This window comes from Sphaerodactylus townsendi, linkage group LG04, assembly GCF_021028975.2.
Source record: "Sphaerodactylus townsendi isolate TG3544 linkage group LG04, MPM_Stown_v2.3, whole genome shotgun sequence".
Taxonomy (NCBI): Eukaryota; Metazoa; Chordata; class Lepidosauria; order Squamata; family Sphaerodactylidae; genus Sphaerodactylus; species Sphaerodactylus townsendi.
In genome coordinates, this window is record NC_059428.1 from 152,317,818 (window position 1) to 152,339,688 (window position 21,871).

General features: G+C 46.9%; 2 protein-coding genes across 3 annotated transcripts in view; one reads left to right on the forward strand and one right to left on the reverse strand.

Moving 5' to 3' along the window:
• Window positions 1–2,604: 2,604 nt before the first annotated feature.
• On the reverse strand, window positions 2,605–21,557 carry ANKS3 (ankyrin repeat and sterile alpha motif domain containing 3). 2 transcript variants are annotated; one of them, XM_048495102.1, is made up of 17 exons: window positions 21,460–21,557; window positions 18,089–18,258; window positions 17,297–17,495; window positions 16,551–16,672; window positions 14,849–14,930; window positions 13,878–14,013; window positions 10,389–10,547; window positions 9,382–9,510; window positions 8,706–8,824; window positions 8,182–8,343; window positions 6,277–6,401; window positions 5,928–6,069; window positions 5,480–5,652; window positions 5,258–5,343; window positions 4,444–4,527; window positions 4,162–4,256; window positions 2,605–3,664 (listed from the first exon to the last, which is right to left on the reverse strand). In XM_048495102.1, exons 2-16 carry the CDS (start codon window positions 18,250–18,252, stop codon window positions 4,174–4,176), a joined length of 1,965 nt encoding a protein of 654 aa, XP_048351059.1. In that variant the 5' UTR covers window positions 18,253–18,258; window positions 21,460–21,557; the 3' UTR covers window positions 2,605–3,664; window positions 4,162–4,173. The 2 variants fall into 2 exon arrangements, with proteins under 2 accessions (XP_048351059.1, XP_048351058.1); XM_048495101.1 differs by lacking the exon at window positions 21,460–21,557 and adding an exon at window positions 21,326–21,449.
• Window positions 21,386–21,871, forward strand: part of DNAAF8 (dynein axonemal assembly factor 8) — a 60,306-nt gene continuing 59,820 nt past the window's right edge. The window contains exon 1 of the mRNA XM_048494173.1: window positions 21,386–21,525. Within this exon, the coding sequence (XP_048350130.1) occupies window positions 21,386–21,525 (140 nt within the window). The remainder of the gene's footprint in view (window positions 21,526–21,871) is intronic.

Consider the following 21,871-nt stretch of genomic DNA (forward strand, 5'->3'; position numbering starts at 1 on the left):
AGTAGTAGTAGTAGTAGTGTTTGGATTTCTACCCCACCTTTCTCTCCTGTAAGGACATTCAAGGAGGCTTAAAAAGTCCTTCCTTTCCCCACAACAGACACCTGGTGAGGTAGGCAGGGCTGAGAGAGTTCCGAAGGATTGTGTCTAGCTCAGGGTCACTCAGCAGGAATGTAGGAGTGCAGAAACACATCTGGTTCACCAGATAAGCCTCTGCCACTCAGGTGGAGGAGTGGGGAATCAAACCCAGTTCTCCAGATTAGAATCCACCTGCTCTTAACCATTACACCATGCTGGTTCTCAAGGGGGAGAAGGGGGGACAGACTCTTTTGGACAGATGGTCATTTTGCCCTCTAGCCCTAGGAAGCAAGGGACGAACTCTATGCCCATGATCATTGTACACAGCTGTCAGCAGTAAAAGACGGTGGGGAGCACTGGACACCTTTGGCCACTGGGCCATCTCTGAACCTCCCATGTGAAAAAGAGTTCCGATGAACTCAAATGCTTGCACAATGTTGTATGTGAGTTTGGATGGTCCAAATAAGACACGTTATTCAGACCTGGTTCTTGTTTTGCGGATTATGGGTAGACTAAGAGAGCTAGGCAACTCTGCTCAGCTCCACATAGTTCTGACCTGGGCTTTTCCCAGCCACAAGCGTTGGCAGGACTGGAGTCAAAGGAACGTGAGCTGTCGACTTGGCATTTGAGAAATTCTTAAAATGTGCCTTCACCCCCTCGTCCCCTCCACACGCACACAAACAGATTTTTATTTCTTGAGAGTGTGCAAGACAGAAGAAAAAAACGCTGCCATAAGATGATCCATACCATCCATTTGTCAACTCCATGTTGCCTATTGGAAACACAATGCTCTGCTCCTTTAAACTGACCAGGGACCGAACCTGAGATTTTCTGTATTAAAAGCAGAAACTCTCCCATTGGCCTCTTTTCTAAGGTCACAGGCCTTCGGCTGCCAGCAAAGCATTTGCTTGCAAAGAACCTGCCCCCACGCTTCTGAACTAAAGAGGTAAAATGTATGTGTGCGTGTGGATGGGAGAACAGCCCTCCTAAAACTCTTAAGAACATTTTACAAACCCAACTAAAAGCAACTGCTAAAAATGTAGTGAGCAGCAGTGAGTCCCTCTGATCAAGACCCAGGGCAGCAAATCCGGCTCCAGTGAACGTGCCCAGTGGAGAGTCAAGCCATGCATACAAACGGCAGCTATCCGTTTTCCACCAGAGGCAGCGACAAAGGACCAACATACGCGCACACACAATCCACAAGCAGCAGCTTTGGCAGAGTCAACCATTGATTTATTCCCAAACAGTACGTGATATTTTGGGTCACTCAGTGTAAATAAGAAGGATAAAAAATTAAGGCCTCCTCGCCCCCTCCCTTTTCTTCATCAGATGTGCCCAACTGGTAAACCAAGAACCCTTTTATGACCATCACCACTCCACAAATACCCTGAGTTGAGTACAAGGGAAAGACCAAAACCTTCTGCTGCTCAGGTCCATTCCAATTGGACACCTGACCAAAAAGAAGCCTGGCCATGAGTCCAAGACAGTGTGGATTTTTCCTTTTGAAAAAAAAGGTTTTCTGACACTTTTCTCCTTCAGCCTGACCAGCTAGAAAATTAGTCACAGCTTCTTCATTGCTGCACTATTGAGTTTGCCCAGGTCTTTTGAGCAACAGGGGCAGGGACAGCCAGAGTTGAGCTCTATGCCTTCCCATGGCAAGCAGGGAGCCTAGTGCGGCTGGCTGCTTCTCCCTATAAAATCACCCTTTGCACCTAGAAGTTTGGATTTATATCCCCCCCCCTCCTGTAAGGAGACTCAAAGGGGCTTACAATCTCTTTTCCCTACTTCCCCCCATAACAAACACCCTGTGAGGTAGGTGGGGCTGAGAGAGTTCAGAAGAACTGTGACTAGCCCAAGGTCACCCAGCTGGCATGTGTTGGGAGTGCACAGGCTAATCTGGTTCCCCAGATAAGCCTCCACAGCTCAAGCGGCAGAGTGGGGAATCAATCCCGGTTCTCCAGATTACAGTGCACCTGCTCTTAACCACTACGCCACACTTTCAACAGAGGACCACCTGAAGATGCAAAGGCCTGGGTGCATCATTCATGAGCAAGAAGGTGGGAAGGGATGGTGTGGAGGAGACTCTCTACTACAGTGGACTACTACCTGCCATTACTCTTTGCTTCTGATTGGCTTCATTACACCATTCTGCTTCTTTACATGACAAGCTGGGATCTCATGTAGGTAACATAAAATGGAGGCTCTTGTGCACACAAATGCAACAGGTAAGGAACTACAGCCTCTCCTGTTCAAAGCAACATGAAAATCATGTTGGCCTCATTCCCACAGTACATTTTAATAGGTGTCTAAAATATACAGGAAACTCACAAGTGTGTAATGTATTGTTGAAGGCTTTCACGGCTGGATTCAACTGATTGTGGTGGGTTTTCCGGGTTGTGTGGTTGTGGTCTGGTGGATCTTGTTCCTAACGTTTCGCCTGCATTTGTGGCTGGCATCTTCAGAGGCGTATCACAGTCTGTTACATACTGTGTCCAGACCTCTGAAGATGCCAGCCACATATGCAGGCGAAACGTTAGGAACAAGTTCCACCAGACCACAGCCCCACAGCCAGGAAAACCCACCACAACTAGTCACAAGTGTGTGCTGAAAACAGTTGAGGTTATGGGTTTTGGAAGACTTTTTTGGCTTTGTGGAGGACAAAGGCACAGCCCATTCAATTCCTCAGGGCTTGCCATTCACTGTATCTATCTGATCTTTGGAAGCCCTTTTCTCTGAGGCACCAGGGTTGGTAGATGCTACTGAACTGGCGAGAAATACCCCCATCCCCACCCCCGCAAGTTCACATCAACCAAACTGACTGCCTCTCGCAAAAGCACAGGCTTTGTCCCCCCTCCCTGCACTTGCTGCAGCTCCCAAGATTGCGTTAAACCAGAACAAATCACTGCAGATAATGGGCAGCGTTCCCAGTGCTGTGGAGGACTGTGATGGACATTCCGAGGCCAGTCAGCAGGAAGAGATGTAGTTCTGGTTTGTGACCACGGGGGGCACCAGTGGCTGGGGTTGTGGGGGAGAAGTCCCAAGTTGATAAGGAGAGACCTCGTGGTCACTGCAGGAGACCTACCACTTCAAAACACCAAATGACTCTGAAGAACTAATTCAGAGTCGAGGACAGAACTGAGTGTCTCTGTGTGTGCTCCTTCCATTCTTGTGCCACCTCCTCTTTAGTGCTTTAAACCATAACCCAATAGGGTGGGACCAGGGAAAGTTCGCCAGCTTCATGCTCCCATGGTTCCTTGCAGGTGCATACAGTGAAGGGGGTAGAGAAAAACGAGAACCCACGTATGCCAAAATGGGCAGTTATCGGGCTCCTAAGAAATGCCAAACTTCTCACCACTCAGAGCCTCTGGCTTCGAAGGGGCACACTCACAGCTCTTCTGGCTTACGGCTGTGACTCTGACATTCCCCTGCTTCATCCAGCAGGCTGGACAGCCCTCTTGTGTGACAACTTGCCTCCTTGCCCTCGGACGGGTACTGACAGCTCTCCAGGCAGGCGGCCAAGCGGCTCTCGAGCTCACTCTCTCAGGTAAACACAGCTTCCGGGTGGAAGAGTCACCCGACGTCAGAACCCCTGCAATAAGGAGGAGAGCCCTTTAAAATGCCAGCCAATGTACCACCTGGATCAAAGCCAGTCTTTCAAAGGGGCAAACACATGCAGCCATGCACGGGAGGGGTGAAACATTGGACATCATCAACTGAAAGGGACAAAAGGACAATTTTTTTAGAGAAGAAGAAGAGTTTGGATTTATATCCCCTCTTTCTCTCCTGTAAGGAGACTCAAAGGGGCTTACAATCTCCTTTCCCTTCCCCCTCCCTCCCCACAACAAACACCCTGGGGGTGGGTGGTGCTGAGCTCCGAAGAACTGTGACTAGCCCAAGGTCACCCAGCTGGCATGTGTGGGAGTGCACAAGCTAATCTAGTTCACCAGATGGAGCAAATACGCCCTGACGGGTGATTTTGCACATTTTGTTCTCATGTCACACAGCAGGGCGAGCAAAAAGTATCACAGTGCCACTACGCTACTAACCAGCTGGACCCATATCCACCATCTGAATGCTTCCACTTACCTTCGTCTGCTGCTAGGGTTGCTTCCGGGGTGCCTTGCCCTTCTGTGGACTCTGGAGTCTCTCGAGATTTTGGTTGACAGAATGAAGGGCTTTCCCTAAAGGAACAGGCAAGTGGTGATCACCCAGGTTTCCGGGCACAGAGATGCTTGTCGACAGTCAGAAGGAGTATCGACACAGATACGGCCCCTACTGTGACTCCGTGACCTAAAATGAGGGGCCCCTTCTGCTATTGCAGTTGTGAAGTGAAGGGAGTGAGAATTCAGTTGTCTTTTCAGGCCTTACCCATTTCTCCCACACATTTCACCAGAAGATTTGACAGCTCAGGCAGGCTCAGAACTTTCAAGGTGGAGGGCCATTCTGCAGCACCTAGGAAGGAAAAATAGAGACCTAGCAGAGAAGGTTCTTAGACTATGTGGTCCGTGCCATGCCAACCAAGAAGGTGAAACACTGAGAGGGCGAGTAGGACAGCAATTTGCAAAGTGGGAAAGCCAACTAGAGGCCTTAAAGTGGCACCTGAGTCCCCAAAGGAACTTTATCTGATCCTTAGTGGGTTAGTAGATTTCCCAAATTTGAATCAAGGTCTGGTAGAAACAGAAGAAGAAAAGGTTGGATTTATATTCCACCTTTCTCTCCTATAAGGACACTCAGTGGCTTACAAACTCCTTTCCCTTCCTCTCCCCACAATAGACACCTTGTGAGGTAGGTAGGGCTGAGAGAGCTCCGAAGAACGGTGACTAGCCCAAGGTCACCCAGGAGTGTGGAAACACATCTGGTCCACCAGATAAGCCTCCACCACTCAGGTGGAGGAGTGGGGAATCCAGATTAGAATCCACCTGCTCTTACCAACTACAATACGCTGCATAGAAATATAGAAAGCTATCTTTGTGATTCCACTTAAGGAGAGAAAGCAACAGGCCTCCATGCATTTGTGCCAGGAAAGAGCAGGGTAGAAATCAAATAAAGTAAAAAAAATAAAATAAAATGTCCATATGAACAGGCATCCAAGGGGAAATCTCAAGATGATGCTGTTGGTCTGCGGGGGGTGGGGGGGGGGTGGGCTGTTCTCTGCAACAGGTGACGCCTCTTTCCCACTTACCAGCTCCCACCGGGGCACTAATCTCTGACAGCCGACCAGCCGCATGTTCTTGAGCCAGCCGAGAGGACAGTTCTGTCTGGCAGGCCCTACCAAAATAAACCAAATGCCATCAAGCGGGTGATCCCCAGCTTCAGTGTTTTGCCTTATTAGTTCTGCAGGGACAAGAAGCACTGAGAAAGTGGGCTGGCTTGCGGGGGGGGGGGCGGGGGGGGGACGACTCACCGCAGCTGCTCCAGCAGGGCCCCTGCGTCTTGGGCTGTGACCTGCACCTCCCGCAGCTTTGTCTGGGCCTCACTCCAGGCCACATCCCGCTCCATCAGGCAGCTCTCGACCACGGCACGCAGCTCCTGCTCCTGGGACACCTGGCCCTTCAGCGCTTCGGCCTCGTCGCACCTCTGCAAGGGATTTGCACGAGTCAGCGGCACTCCCAGACACCCTGCAAAGAGGGATCTGCCCAAGAATCAAGGCTCATCTTATGTTTCACTTGAGGGGGAAAGGGAGGGACACACAGACCCAGCTCAGCAAGGGCTTTCAGATGCTGTGGAATTTGACATCTTGGCTGTCTGACCAAAGGAGCGCCTTTCCCCAAAGTCTCCACCCCCCCACCCCCACCCCATGTCCAGAACCGGCCTGGCAACGTGATGGCAGGCCAGCCTTGGGAGGGGCTGACCTTGTGCAGCTGAATGGCAAGCTCCTGCATTTCTGCCTCCAGGCGATCCGCGTAGGCCAGCTCCAGGGCATCGCTTGGAGGTCGTGCGCTGCTGTGCCATCGGGCGATGGCGGAGGTCATCTTCCTCTTCGGTCCAAAGAGACTGGAGGAAAAGCAGCCGTCGCAGGTTAGTGGCAAGGCTGGCTTGCTGTGTTGTCGCTTTCTTCTTTCAGAGTAGGGGGAAGGGCAGTAGTTTGCAGGGGCTGTTTTGTCGAGACACACCCACTCGCCTGGAAGCTACACTTGGGGCAATATTCGTTGTACTTCAGTACAAGACAAAGTCAGCCACTGAGGCAGGCAGGAGACTTACGTGATGCCGATCTCCTTCAAGTCACTCTCGGTTAAAGTCAGGAAAATGCGAAGGTCGACGTCCTGCTCCTCGAACACCTGCAGGTATTTCAGGCAGCCAATCTGCTCCAAGAAGGTGGCGAGATCCTGCAAACAGAAAGAATGAGAGTGAGAGAGAGGAGGAGGAAATGTACAGCTCAGTGCTGGACGGCCTTGCTTGCATAAACCTGCATCCCCAACAGTTTCCTGGGAGCTCAGACTCTCGACCCACGGCAGCTTCTCTCACACCAGGAGTACTGTTCTGAATTCCACAGCGCTTGAATGCAAGGACTGGGGAGTGACAGTTTAGTGGCCACAATACATGCCATGCAAAGCAAGCAGTAAAGCACCAGATATTTTATGTGAGGCTGGAAATGATAGCAGGTGCAAAAGTACCATGCCGAAGAATATCTGCTAGCACAGGTGAGGGGGTTATGTGGCCTTTTTAAAAAACAGTTGCAAGTCAGCTCAGTCCCGTGTGAAACGGGTGGGCTCTGTCGAGAGCCAGGATGGTGTAGTGGTGAAGAGCAGGTGCATTGTAATCTGGAAAACCAGATTTGATTCCCCACTCCTCCACCTGAGTGGCAGAGGCTTATCTGGTGAACCAGATGTGTTTCCACACTCCTCCATTCCTGCTGGGTGACCTTGGGCCAGTCACAGTTCTTTGGAACTCTCTCAGACCCACCTGCCTCACAAGGGGACTGTTGTGGGAGAGAGGAAGGGAAAGGAGCTTGAAAGCCACCAAGTCTCCTTACAGGAGAGAAAGGTTGGGTATAAATCCAAACTCTTACTCCTCCTTTTAGTTCATTCACTTCCAGGAAACAGAACACTGGAGGTGGGGGGGGGAGAACTAAACCCCATCCCCTCTCCAGCCTTCCGCTGCTGCATTCAATTTCTGGCATTTTTCTCCCAGCCAAGCTTTCTTCCAGTACCTGAGCCAAGCTGGGGACAAACCATTTCTTGCAACAGAGTGCAGGGTGTTAGGGCAGGAGAGGAGGGTCTAACTCTCCTCACCCACGCGCTTCATCCCCTGTCGAAAGTGAAGATCCCTGCCACGTCTAGCTTAGCCCACGGCAACCCCTCTGAAAAAAAAAAAGAAAACTTTCTCAAACAACAGGGATGCCGACACTCATAAGCAACCCACAGCACTTGGGAGGGAGTGACAACAGCATCAACTGCAGAAGCTCCTTAATAGCCATAGGCTGGAAGCAGATCACATGGGACTACCTCAATCCTATAAAAGCAACTCAGGTGAAGCTCATCCCCTACCCTAAGCAGCAAAGAGACTCAGATACCCCTGCTCCTTATCAGAGATGCGCTTCCTCTCAGAATCATTTCCTCCCTTCTCTACAGGGTCCCCATTCTTTAAAAAATAAAATCTTTATTAAATTCATTAACTGTTAAATGTTATGCCTTCCTCCTTGTTACATGGCAGATTTCACAAGGAAGAAAAGTCTAAAAGATTGTGCCTGTGCAATGCTGGCTCACTTGAATCTCTGGCCCACCAATTATTACACTGTCCCAGATTTAAGGAAATCAGATCCAAGTATGTGAATCTTTACACCTACCTGATCTCCCCGATTTATTTAGACTACACTACTTGCTGTACAATCCTGATCCTTCTCTCTGGATGATAGTGGCAGACTTTCTCCTGGAAATTACTAAATGCCAGTAGATTTCCTTTCACTTAACATTTATTTCCTGTACTGTATATTTATGTTTTTTAAATCGGTTTTTTTACTATTGTTGTATTGTTGTCTATGCCAATAAAGGCTTGCTGAACAGTTAAAAAAATTAAACTCTTCAAAAGGAATACATACATACAAATAAGACGAGCACATAATCAAAAGGCAAATAAAAAAGTCTTCTGCTACGTGGCCGTGATTACCTGGGGTCCCGTATAAGACGGAGCCTCTGGCTTTGGGGGCATGCAGTGCTGATTGGAGGCCCTGGACCTGTTTGACCAGCGGCTGTCACCGCTGTGGTTCTTGGTCCTCACGCAGCTCTTGGCGTGCTTCTGCTGGGAGAGTTTGGGGGCGTGGTCAGAATCCTATAAAATACAAAGAAGCAGGGATAGGGAGGGATATAAATCCAATAAATCAAACAAAATCACAGTGCAAAGCTGCAGAGAGCAATATTCAAGTCCAGCAGCACCTTAAAGGTCAACCATGTTTCCCAGGGCAAAAGTTTTCCTGAGTCAAAGCTCACTTCAACAGACAGGCTTCCCCAGGAATGGGTTACTATGAGAATGCAAAGTAATTTGCCCCGGGCAGGGTGCGGGGGAAGCCCCGTCCCGCAGGAGAGTACTCAACACTGTCAGGTTAACAATAGCTCAGGAAGCACACCGCTTATATTGGAGTGCTGGAAATGAAGGGATTAATTCCCTTTCAAACAGCAGTGCCAATGGCCTACCTCATTGCTCTCCACTGAGCCTTCGCTGCCAATCCCAGCGGCTTTGGGTAAACTTTCACAGCTGCTGCTGGTTGTGGTCTGGATGATGCCCACGTTATTGGTGAAGGAAGAATTCTCTTCTGGGAGGAAGGGAAGGGACAGTGAGACTCCACCCACTTTGAGCCCATTGCCCGGCCACCTCCCACAATCTGCTACGGCCACCTCCCACAACCTGCTACGGGAAGAAATCCAGTGACAAGAGATCAAATCATGTGTGGGCATGCTCCATTTGCATCCTTTGCCTAATTGTTTCTGCTGTGGATGATTTTTTTTTTGCAAACTTTGGAACCTGCTGATGAGAAATAAGGTGGCTCTGCTGTGGATTAATGGCACCACAGCGCCTTGGCCACATTATTATTTAAGTATTACTGTCCTGGTTTTCTGCCCAGAGACACAATGACTATAATAAAATACAGTTTTGAAAAGTAGCAGCGGCAATAAAAGCAAAAGACTCAATGGTGATACAACGCAGAAAATAAGGGCCAAGCTGGTAATACTGAATTTGAGATGCTGCTGGTTAACTCTGGGTCTGAATGCCCAGAAGGGACATTCAGGATAACCCCAAGTAGCAGGCTGGACCAACTGGAGCAAAGTTGTAGCACTCCCGCAATCCTGCCGTACACCTGATGGGCCGTACCTCGGCTGCTGCTGCTTTCCACGTCATGGTCGTTGATGGGTGAGGTGACGTCTCTGTACCGGAGATCTCCTCCTTCAGAACCGCTCCCTTCATCATTGAAGATCATGTAGCCTTCTGGAGGGACCTGCTCTGTGTGGAAAATGGAGACAGAGAAAAAAGGAGAGAGATGAATGAACGAACAGGATGCTAGATCCATTTTAGTCATCCACTGTCTGACACACCTAAGAACATAAGAAAGAGCCTGCTGGATCAGACCAGAGTCCATCTAGTCCAGCACTCTGCTACTCGCAGTGGCCCACCAGAGGTCTTTGGGAGCTCACATGCAGGATGTGAAAGCAATGGCCTTCTGCTGCTGCCACCACTGCTCCTGAGCACCTGGTCTGCTGCCACTGCTCAGATCAAGGAGGATCAAGATTGTCAAGGTGTCAGAGGACAACTGCTCAACTTCCTGAGAAAGGCAACGTCCTCTGTCTTATCCCTAATTCAGAGGTGGTTTGCTATTGCTTGCCTCTGCATGGGCTAAGAGGGTTTTGAGAGAAGTGAGATTGGCCAAGGTCACCCAGGAAACTTCACGTGAAGTCTGTCATTCTTAACCACTATACCATGCCGGCTCCTGGGGGTGTGAATAGGCAGTTCTTTAAGAACCTTGAACCCCAGATCATTTCCAGTGTTAAAGGTAAAGATCAGCAAGGTGAATGGGGCTGAGAAATAAAACTGGTAAGTGCTGATGAGCTACACGTTGTACGCTGCTTTTTTGAATGAAGAGCAAACCGTGCAGGTTAGCTGCTTTCCTACAACACACCTGCATCAACATACTCACACAGCGGGGTTAACAAAATCAGGAATGGTAATCCAGGATGCTCAGGCTCTCGTTTGATGCTCTGACCGTTGCCCTACACTTCCCTGTATACACAGACATTGAGTTCCCAGCACTCCCACAATACAGCAGTGTGTTATCCCAGTGCCAAGAGGGACATCCTGGGACGAGAAACAGAGCCACAACTCACCATAATATGATTGGCTCCTCCCTCCAATCCTGAGTGCCGTAATCTTGGCCAAAGCATGGGGCCCTTCATGGATACTGGGGCCCTTGGACTTGCGCACAGGCCTCTGCCTCTGCGGGGTAGAGTAGGATTCGTCTGAGGAGCTCAGATCTTCGTATTTTCCTGTGGGTCCAAAAGGAAAATCATCAGCAGATCTAGAAGCCGTGCAAATACAAGGTGCAATATTTTAGCCTATGTTATGGAACACAGAACTTCTCCTTTCTTCCACAAATCCTACACCACTCTTCCCCACCAGCCTTGACCATGGTACAAGCTGCAATCTTTTAGCCCAGGTTATAGAACACAGAACTTCTCCTTTCTTCCACAAATCCCACACTACTATACCCCAGCAGCCTTGACCATGGTTAAAATTGATACACAGACAGCAAACTTAACCATGGTATATGATTTAGATTTGCTATATGGTAAACTTGATGTAGACTTAAGAAGATACTAACTCTCTAAAACCACTGGGCAGATTGCTACAGTCTGGTAATACAACAACAAATACAAATACAAAACCTTTAATGGCATATAAAGAGTGGTAAAATACAGATTATGTTAAAACCAATTGACTAAAATTTACACAAAGGTTTCACTCTTGATCCAAGTGCCTTTGTTAAAAACCTGGCAACTGATTCAGTAGTGTGGGGATGATGGTCACTAAGCAGGTGTGAAACTATTTCCTTGTCTGATCTCACTGAAAATTTCTTCAAGATGGCCTCGAGAAAAAAGCAACCCGATAGACTGCCAAATCTTTTGCAGTAATGAAGGAGCACGTGTTCGAGTTGTTTGGTTGCAGGCCAGCTGCACTAAGGAACGCAAAGTCCTGTTCCTCCTGTGGGATGCCATGATATCCTGCCTCTTGTTTTGGGCAGTCGGTAACCTTACGATTTAGCCGAGCAAGCATAAAATATCTCTCGCGAGGAGATGTGGATTGATTAAATTACTCATATATTTAGCCATAAAACCCGGCAATGGTGGTGAAATGCCATAAAATGTGGGAGAACAAGTTCTGCAGGCTCCAGCTGTGAGAAGGCTGCCCTTCAATGTCAAGGAGTACGTTGTTTCAAAACTCCGAGAAAGCCTGTCTTTAGATCCATCCAGTAGGAGCTGGTCAAAAGATACACCTATGTTGTTTATTTGCTTGATAATTTTGGTGTGCCAGGTGGAGTGGAAGTGGTGAAACCCAACAGAAAATATGTAGAGACTGCCCGGGAGGGCGTCTATAATGGCGAAGCCAGTATTTTAAACAAAGAGAGCCAAACCCGGGGAAAAGTATTGTCTTGGCTCCGGTTTCCACAAACAAAGAACTTGATCATGCGTGACTGAGTTTGGAAGACCCAATAGAGCATTTGACGAAGAAACAAAGATTGAACTACTCTCTCTAATTTCTACTCAGCCGGTTTTTTTTTTTGCTCCCCAGATTGGAGCTCCGTAAAGTAAGTTGTGGCAATGGTTTTAACTGAAAAAAACTTCCATTGCGGCAGGGAAAAAAATTGACCGCCTCTGAGTGTGAAAAAATCTGGATATTGCCAACACTTTGATTTTTTACTTACTTGTATTGAAGGAGTCCACGGAAGGTGGATATAGAAGAGAGGTCCAGGTTAAGGAATGATGGAAGAGTGATTCCTAAATATCTGTATGGAATGGACCTGATTCAATCAATGTACCGTTTATTTTCCACGTGCTGAGTTTTTTTGAATTCGAAAAAATCAGCACTTTGGATTTATTATAATAGTGTCGACAGGGCACTGTTTGTGCAGTGCGTCATAAAACGGAAGCTTGAAGTAGTCTTTACAGCAGGCCCACGCTGTGGACGAGACATTGGTAACACAATTAGTGTCGTCTGCATGAAGAGAAGTGCACATGTGGGTCTTTGTCCCCAAAATGGGTGCGTGACTTTCAGTCACTAGAGATAAATATGAGGAGCAAAGGTGCGTTTAAATAAAAGATTCTGAACAGGAGAGGAGCAAGAATACAAGCCCTGCTTGACTCCCTTGTTAGAAACTATAGGTGAGGTGAAGTTAGGCCCTTGCCACGATCACAACGAACTTGACAGGTAGTTGAGGAATACAACTGGCCGAATAAAAAGAAACAGTAATCTCTGGTCTATTCCCAACACAGTCGATTTTTCCCACAGCTGGTTGCTGGGGATGAAGGAAGTCGAATCGCATTTTCAAAATCTAGGAAAGCACATCAAGGAGTTTCCCACCCTTGGGGTGAAGCAAGTGTAATGTTCTCCGCCAAATGGTTCTAAAACCAGAAAGAAATGGTCAAAGGGTGGATTTTACCTGTGGCATATCCTATCTGTTCGGGCCTAGCACTACAGAAGAGGGACCAGGCAAGTGAGGCGGTATCATGAGGTACCTTGCGTAAAAAGCTTACTGAGCACACTGAAAGCGAAGCTTATGGGAAGCTGATAGTTAAGATGGATTTGATGGATTGCCTTTTTTATGTAGAGGTACAATGACCAAGCTTCAGTCCAATGCTTAGGGGATACAGCCACTGTTGTTAATTTTTGAGTAAACAGGGTAGCCAAAATGGGGAGGAGGGCCCAGAACTCCGGAGGAATCTTCTAAAGAGTTCTAGGTGGCAGGGCATCAGGAGCCTGGCGCTTTCCCTTGTTTTAGGTCAGATACTAAGGGGTGAGTCACCTGCGTCGCAGCTGACAGGAGGCCATTCAGGTAAATGCTTTGCTGCTCCAGTTGCACATGGAGTATCCAAAAGTTCTGGATTGCAGAAAATGGCTGTAAAATGTGTCCTCCATGCTTCCACTGAAATCTGAGAACTGATGGCTGTATAGGGCTCGCCGGCACTTGAATTAATTATGCGCCAAAAGCTTTTGCTGTCTCTGGAGTTAAAGGCTTGATGGAGATTGTTCCAAATCTTTGTAAGATGTAATTTCTTTTTGGTCTTTAAAAGATCATGATAGGACTTTCTAGCTGCGAGGTACTCTTTTGATAGCGACAGTCTGGTAATACCTGAAGGGGGCTAAGTGGCTAGAGACTGAAAACTGGTGGTGGAAAGTGTCATCAAGTCACAGCTGACTGAGGGTGACCCCGTAGGGTTTTCAAAGCAAGAGACATTCAGAGGTAATTTGCCAGCCTCCACGGAGTGACCTTCGTATTCCAAAGACTTGCCAGGGTCAGGGTTGAAAATGTGAAACTGGCCCCAGGTTCGCCAGTAAGTTGTGGGGGGATTCAAACCTGGGTTTCCCAGGTTCTAGTCCAACACTTGAATCACTACACCACGCTGGCTCTCTTTACTAGCTCAGCTTAAATCAGTATAGACCGTACATTTACTCATAATACATAGGTAATAAGAGAAGAGCTGATCTTCAGTATGATAAAAAGACAGAACAGATCAATAGGTGAGACAAAAATCCTGCCTAAGTAAGGCACACACACCCCTTTCCTGACAAGAAGACATTTAAAAAAAATCAGATGTTACCTGGGCCCCTGCAAAGGACCTTGGGAACAGGGGCCATGTGCAGATCGATCAGCCCGACAATCTTGGTGTATCCATACTGCATGGCCAAGGTCCGTGCTATGGCCCCCGTATTGTCTCGCACATCCACTCTCACACCCTAATAGGATGAAACACATCAGGTGAGTTCACAAGCAGCTCTGAGAGGGATCCCTGCAGCTCAGCAGTCAGAGAGGCTCTGAAGGATGCATCAGCTCTTTACATCATGCAACGTTTTTCTTTTTCTTGGACTTCAATACCCAGAGTTTCCATGAGCTTGCTTTACTCTTCATCAGCGTCTTGTAATTGAACCAATGATTCATTTTGCTATGGACCAAGGTAGCTGCCTACTTTTTAACATTTACTTTGGGAATATCAGATGTAGCCCATAAAGAAAGGGACATGTCAGCTCAAGGAAAGAAACATGGAAAATTGAGAGAACAAGAAACATGGAAAATTGAGAGGACAAGAAACATGGAAAATTGAGAAGAAAAAGGACTCGTGAATCGACTATATGTTTGGTTTGTCTGGCCGATCATCTGCATGCCAGAAAGATACCTGCCTGATTATTCTCAAGAAACCCTGGATACAACATTGAAGCTAAGAAAGTTTCCAGAGATGGTCACAGAAAAGTGAAAAAGAGAATGAAACTCTCTCTCATATTGGTTCACCATCTCCACATGGAAGGTAAGAAAAAGCCAGTGTTCCCATTGGAAGCTTTCCAGAACAAATGTTTACACATAAGGAAGAAAGGAAGGTACTTCAGTCTGGATAGCAGAAGTTGAACTGGTGAAGAAACATGCTGGGAAAAGAAGTTAGTCTCTTTTCTCCACTATCCCCACTCCCTGCTCCAAAATTAGAAGGAGATAAGAAATATTATTGGCAAAAGGACACCCAGGCCTCTTAGCACAGAAGCTGGGAAAACGTTGCCTGGGACTGACTGAGAAAGAACTTACATGAGTGAGAAGATACTGGACAATGATCTCATGGCCCGAAGCTGCCGCTTCCATCAGGGGTGTGTATCCACAGAGGGGCTCCCTGGACAACAGAAAGATAATAGCCCAGACCAGGGCCATTGTCAGGAGAGGTGTAGGGTCACAAGGTATGTGCTAGTCACAGGCAGCCAAAGAGAGGCTCCGAAAGGACCAGCACTAGAATGCAAACTGGTTGGAATCCCTTGGTTCTAACACTGTACAGTGAAATGCATGGGTTTGGCCGATTTGTACCTGATTTGTGACCAGGCATAGGGCAAACCACAAGGCCAACTTCTAAGAGGTCCTCCCTAGCCTCCTTGCGTCTCTGGTCACAGAACTTGCCCAATTCAAGACTGCCCCAGTGCTCCTCACGCCTGCTACCAAACTGCTCCAGCAAAAAAAAAATTAAGTCTGCTCTAGGACTTTCCAGTCTGGTTGAGTATGTGGGGACATTTAGGATTCTGAGAACAGGGAAGGGCACCACCAGAAAATGGTTCCATGAAGGGGCAGGCTCAATTAGAAACAGTTGCCACAGGGAGCTGGGGCCAAGATGCTGGGGAAGCTGTAAGCCAAGCATCCCTCTGCTATAGTCAGTTGTTTCTGAGTTCTCCTGCTCCAGCCAGGGTTGGGTCTTGGATTTGGGGAAGATGTGACCTGGCCCTGGGAAACCCCACAGTGCCATGGTATCCATAGCCACCATGCTGAGGATTACTGGCCAAGTCCTTGCTAAGGAAGCAAACCCACACCTGGAATGTGCCACCGCAGATGGAGACTTTCATAATGGAATATTCCTCTACATTAAAAAAAAATCCCTCCAGACAGAGAACTAGCATGTCAGAGAGAAGTGCTCTAGCCTAGCTTTTCCTTCAAGGTGCAAGCTATCTCTTAGGTATGGAGGAACAGTCATATTTTGCAGACCCTTACAATGCAGCCTCAGTGTTTGCCATCTCAGTGAGAAAGAGGCTTTAAGCTGGAAACTGTTAACATATTCCAAATCTTGAACTTTAGATAGGAAGCCCCATCTACTGAGGAACTATCTTACAACATGAGCTGACATAAAAATCCAGAAATGAACACCAAAGCACAAAAAAGTTTCCGGCAATAAGCTCGAAGGCTGCCTGGTCTATGGGCCGTTGCTGATAGAAGTCTGCATCGTTAGTACTGTTGAAAGGGCAAAATGGCCTGCTCTTCTTGCAGCATGCTGCTTGGAAGAAAATGGTGTGTGCGCGCTGGTGGGAGATAGGATTTTGAAAGAGAGTAGCAAGAATAAGAAGCAACTTTGGAGAGAGAGAAGGATATGAGCAGGCAGGAAGCAGAAGGGCCACAAATTTGAGCTTGAATAGCAAAGAACGAAACCAGGCTGTTGGAAAAGGGAAGGATGTTCAGAGAGCTCTGAAGAAAAGCCCCGGTGTGACCAAGACAGAGAGAAGAAAAGCAACCTCAGCAGATGAATTAAAAAGAGCAGCAAAAGATGATAAAGAACGGCCACAGAGGAGTGTGGAGAAAAGTACTGAGTGCTGGCAGAATAGAAAGCAAAGCAGAGTCCGCCCATCTCCAAAGAAGACTTCTCCGCCGTTGTATTTTTCTTCTCTAGTTCCATGTTGCTACGATGGCAGGCCGATTCGTTTGGCTTAACACCCTTGCCAGGGTTTCCCACAAACCAAGCCTCTCGTTTCCTCCTTACCTGCAGTTGGCATTGGCTCCATTGTCCAGTAAGAACTTGACCATTTGCTGATGGCCAGCGCTGGTGCAGTGAAAGAGGGCAGTCCAGCCGTGGATGTCCTTCATCTCCAACTTGGCGCCTCGCTGCAAAGGGAATGTCATGAGGGGGTTAGTAGTCTCCTTCCGCCCTTCTGCCACGGCCGACAATAGCAAAATAACCCTGTTTCCCATAATGTTTACCTATATAATGACTATGACAATGGTGTGGTGGGTGTAAAAACAAGTTGGAGACATTGCAGATGCCAACAACATGTTAACTAGTGGTTAAAAGCTGTAGATTTTAATTGGGTTTGATTCCCCACTCCTTCACATTATCTGGTGAACTGGATTTGTTTCTCTGCCCCTTCACATGAAGCCTGTTGGGTGATCTTGGGCTAGTCACAGTTCTCTCAGCACTCTCTCAGCCCCACCTGACTCATAAAGTGTCTGTAGTGGGGAGAGGAAGGGAAAGGAGTTTGTAAGCCCCTTTGACTCTCCTTACAGGAGAGAAAGGTGAGGATATAAATCCAAACTCCTCCTGTTCGTCTCTTCTTCACTCCTGTTCATCACACCCCATTCTCTGCATTACTCACTTTTCAGTGCCATAATGGTCGTGGCAGGGGGAGTCATACCGCATGACACAGCTGCAAATGGCAAAGGTCTACTGTATGTATGATATGTGGGCTGTGCTGCAGATACCTCTGGAGGTCACAGGCACTTATATCCTACCTGAAGAAGCAAGTAAGCAACACTCTCATTTCCACAACTAGAAGCCAGCATGAGTGGAGTCTGTCCTTCCGGGGTCGGCATGTTCACGTTCGCACCAGCCTCCAGTAGCATCTGCACAATGGCATTGTGGCCGATGTAAGAGGCATACATCAGAGCAGTCCAGCCTCCGCAGTTCCTCTGATTCAGGTCCAGGCTCCCACTGGAAGGGATGGAGGATGAATTAGATTCCCTATGGGGAGCACCCATAATTTGCACATTTATGGTGCTAGAGAGACTGCTGTTGTCTTACAAAAGAGCCAGCATGGTGTAGTGGTTAAGAGAAGGTGCACTCTAATCTGGAGAACTGGGTTTGATTCCCCGCTCTGCCACTTGAGATGTGGAGGCTTATCTGGGGAACCAGATTAGCTTGTGCACTCCAACACATGTCAGTTGGGCAACCTTGGGCTAGTCACAGTTCTTCAGAGCTCTCTCAGTCCCACCTGCCTGACAGGGTGTTTGGTGAGGGGGGTGGTGGTGAAGGGAAAGGAGATTGTAAGTCCCTTTGAGTCTCCTTTCAGGAGAGAAAGGGGGGATATAAATCCAAACTCTTCTTCTTCTTCCAAGATATCACATGACTTCCAGTTTTTGACAAATCAGAAGGTTGATTTTCGAACCCTGCTCTCTCTAACAACTTCAAAATGGTAACAGTTTTTGTAAAAAAAAACCCTTGTTGATCATCTTAGGTAGTAGGGCATGCTGTGAAAGACATCAAACAAAGGACATAATTTCTTCTCCAGGGCTTTCACTGCTTACCACTGAATGCAGGCCTGTACCACTTCATGCTGGCCGATAGAGGCAGCTGTGTGAAGATCCAGCGGGATATCCAGTTCTTGGTGACCCTGACCCAGCCCATGCCACATGGACAAGCTGCAGTCCAGCAGCTCCGACTCGCTAGCTTCGTCACTCAGTTCTGACATATTGGCCTGGTGTGGGGGAAGCAAAACAAACAAGTCTATTACTTATGACCAAAACCCTGCTACAAACTCCAATAGGGTTCTCCACTGTGTGGGAAAAGGGGGAGAGACAGTTCACAAAAACTCCTGGAAGTGCTAGCCTAGTCTACCCCAATGATTTTCCCCTGGAAGAGAATGGGCACAGCCTCCAAATCAAGTAACTGACCTGTGGAATTTGCGGCCAGTGGATGTAGTAAAGGCCACGAACAAAGATGGCTTTAAAATGGGATGAGGCAGCTCCATGGAGGGCAAGCCCATGTTGACTAAAGACAGTTCCCCCATCCAGAAGTTGAATACCAGTGCTGGTACTTTTATGTTATGTTTTGTTGGCCCTCTAGGAAAAATAGCTACCTGCTGAATGAAATAGCACTGAATAGACCTCTGGTCCAATCTAGAAATTACCTCCTGTTCTTAAACCCCTGGTTAAATTACCAGTTGGAGAAGTGAGAGAAAGGGCTGCCCTCAAGATCACATTACCCAATAAATTATTGCTTCCATCAGGGAAAAAAAATCCAGCCTTCTAAACCTTTGTGCTGAAATCACCATCTCCAACTCAAGAGCGGTGCCCCAATAATGTGACACTGATGACTCCATTCATAGAGAAGGGCTCTTGACTCTGTCTGGACAGCCCATTTGAAGGGCTTATTTGCCAGCATAGCAAGCAAATCTTGGGACTGAACTGAAAATTCAGCTTCCCACACGGGACCAGTAGGAGATAAAAAAATTAAAAGGAAGGTAGGAAAGAACACTACAGACTGAAAACCCTAGGCAAAGAACGCTGCTCAAAGTGAACAGGGATGGATGTTTGAGACAATTTTGTTACCTTTGTGTTACCTTATGCTTAACACTACAAATCTGTTCACTATCTACACAATGCCAAATTTGTTCCATAAGTTTCGTAACAGCAAAGTACCCCCTTTGGGAATTCTGAGTTTTGAGGAAATCATACCATGACCAAATAAGACATCTGCCAGATAATCCTGAATAATCATCCTTTTGTGGTTGGAGCTATTAGCTTCTTTCATTTCAAGGCCCCCAATCTAAGCATCAGAAGATGGCGGTTTCCTCTGGGAGAGTAAGAGCTTCTCAAGTGTTTCCATTCTTCAATACAGCCACTTAACTGCACAGGCTTTTTTACTGGTGCGTTCCCTGGTTTGTTAGCAAACCACAGTCTTGCCCAGTACAGCCAACTATGATTTGTTGATCCCTTCCAGCCAGAATTGTAAATGTTCTTATTAACTTCTATAAATTTATTTCCCACCCATCACCAGATGAGCAGGGTACAATCATGGTTCGATTGTGGATTGAGTAATACCATACCACAGTACAGTACTGTATGATGTCAGTGAAAGCTACTTTAACATTAGCTTTCACTGGCATCATACAGTACTGTACTGTGGTGTGGTATGGTATTACTCAATCCACAATCGAACCATGATTGTACCCTGCCCATCTGGTGATGGGTGGGAAATAAATTTATAGAAGTTAATAAGAACATTTACAATTCTGGCTGGAAGGGATCAACAAATCATAGTTGGCTGTACTGGGCAAGACTGTGGTTTGCTAACAAACCAGGGAACGCACCAGTAAAAAAGCCTGTTTGTGTAGCTGGCATGAATTCTGAACTGAGACTGTGAGGTCTATGTTAACGTACAGAGTAGTCATGCAATGAACAAAAACTACAGATCTATTCACCTAACTTCCATAATCTAATCTGATTCTCACTTGAGCTATCCAGCAGGGGCTAAAAGTACTATAGACTGAAGTATGTACTCCTCCCTCAGAAGATGAAGTAACCCTCAATACAAGAGGGAAAAAATGCATGCTACATACAGAAACAGGCTATTTCTATGCACAAAGCCAATCAAAACCAACACTTCTGACCAATATTTAGAGTTCTCCTAAAATCCCCACCTGGCTGTATATTAAAAATGAAGGGGAGGGTGAGAGAAGAAAAAACCAAGTGTATTGTTGATGTATTTCCCTTCTTACTAGACACAGTGTGTGACAGACTTCCCTCTGTGATACACCTCTGAAGATGCCAGCCACAGATGCAGGCGAAACATTAGGAACAAGATCTACCAGGCCATGGCCACACAGCCCAGAAAACCCACCACAAAAAACCAGATGTTTCAGGCTATGATCTCTTATCCAGTAACCTGGAACATTTCTCTCTCAATACACACTTTCCAAAACATCCAACCCAATAGAGGTTGTTAGAGAACACAAAAGCACATTTTACTTCATTAATTAATTTAAAGAGTTATACCCTGCCTATATGCAAGATCTCTAGGCAGATTCAACATTAAAACATTGTTAAACATCATTGTTTAAAACACTACAACATGGTGGAATGTGCTACTGGCTAACATCAGAGCCCTACAGGACAACGGACAGTTCCAAGAGGCTTGCAAAACGGAGCTATTTTGCCGGGCTTACGACTAGTCATAAGAGTTCAGTTGGCCCCCGCGATTTTATTCTCCCTCTTGTGGCATGAAAGTTTACATTGATATTGACTCGCAGTCATCTAAAAAGTTTTAAGTTAGAATGTTTGAATTGTTATTATATAATGCATTGATCTTATATTGTGATTCTAATTGTGTGTGTGAGTCGCCCTGAGCCTGACTTTGGCCAGGATATCAAGTACAATAAAATAAATAAATACAATAAATAAACATAGAAAATAAAATAAACAAACATCAATACATACGAATCTTAACCCACATCCCAAATGGTCTCTTTTTAAAAATAGGGGGGAGACCAAGGTCTGATTCCCACTTGCTGCAAAACTGGAACCATTATTCTCTTACTTTAACCTACACCACAGGTTTGTGAGAACACAGCAAAGCGGAGCCCTTTTTCACAGAAAGAACTCCTTTTATGTCCTAAAATAAACAAAATATTATGCCAACATTACACAAGTGTTAACGTTTAGATAGAAAACAATTGAGATCCCTGACACGCTAGCTTTCTACATGCAAGGACCTCCATATTTACTGTCTAAAGTGGTAGAACACAAGTGATAACACAAGTTCACCATCTCAGCCCGGATCTCTCCGCCTCTAAGAAGACTCCAACTAAAGGGTAAGTACCCATAATGCCAAGGCCTAGTACCGAGAGCCCGGCAAAAGGAACGTCCCACGGACCTTCTCTCAATCAGACAGTCCTCACCTTTTCGCCTCAGCTCACCTCAGCAAGCAAAGCCTTCACTTCCGCTTCGCAAAGGAAGCTGAGAGTGTGAAAGCCGCTATTCGCCCCGGTGACCGCCTCATCCTGGAGAACTACAACTCCCAGGTCACCCCGCGGGCAACTTCTTAAGCCAGCCAATCAAAGGCTTTCCCCGGATTTCCCTCACGCCGGGCTGAGCAGATAGAAAAATAGCCAACCTTATGTTCCCGCTCGCAGAAGGGGTGGGTAAGGTCCTGGAAGAACAAAAAAAAAAAAGAGAGCGCGAGAATGAGAAAGAGATGGTTTTAAAAATTAATAAGATTTGCTTCAGAATTACTTAGCTCCCGTTTTCGTTTTTCTTAATCTGTTGCTGGAGTTTCATGCTTTGAAACTTCATAATGATGCATGAATCTTC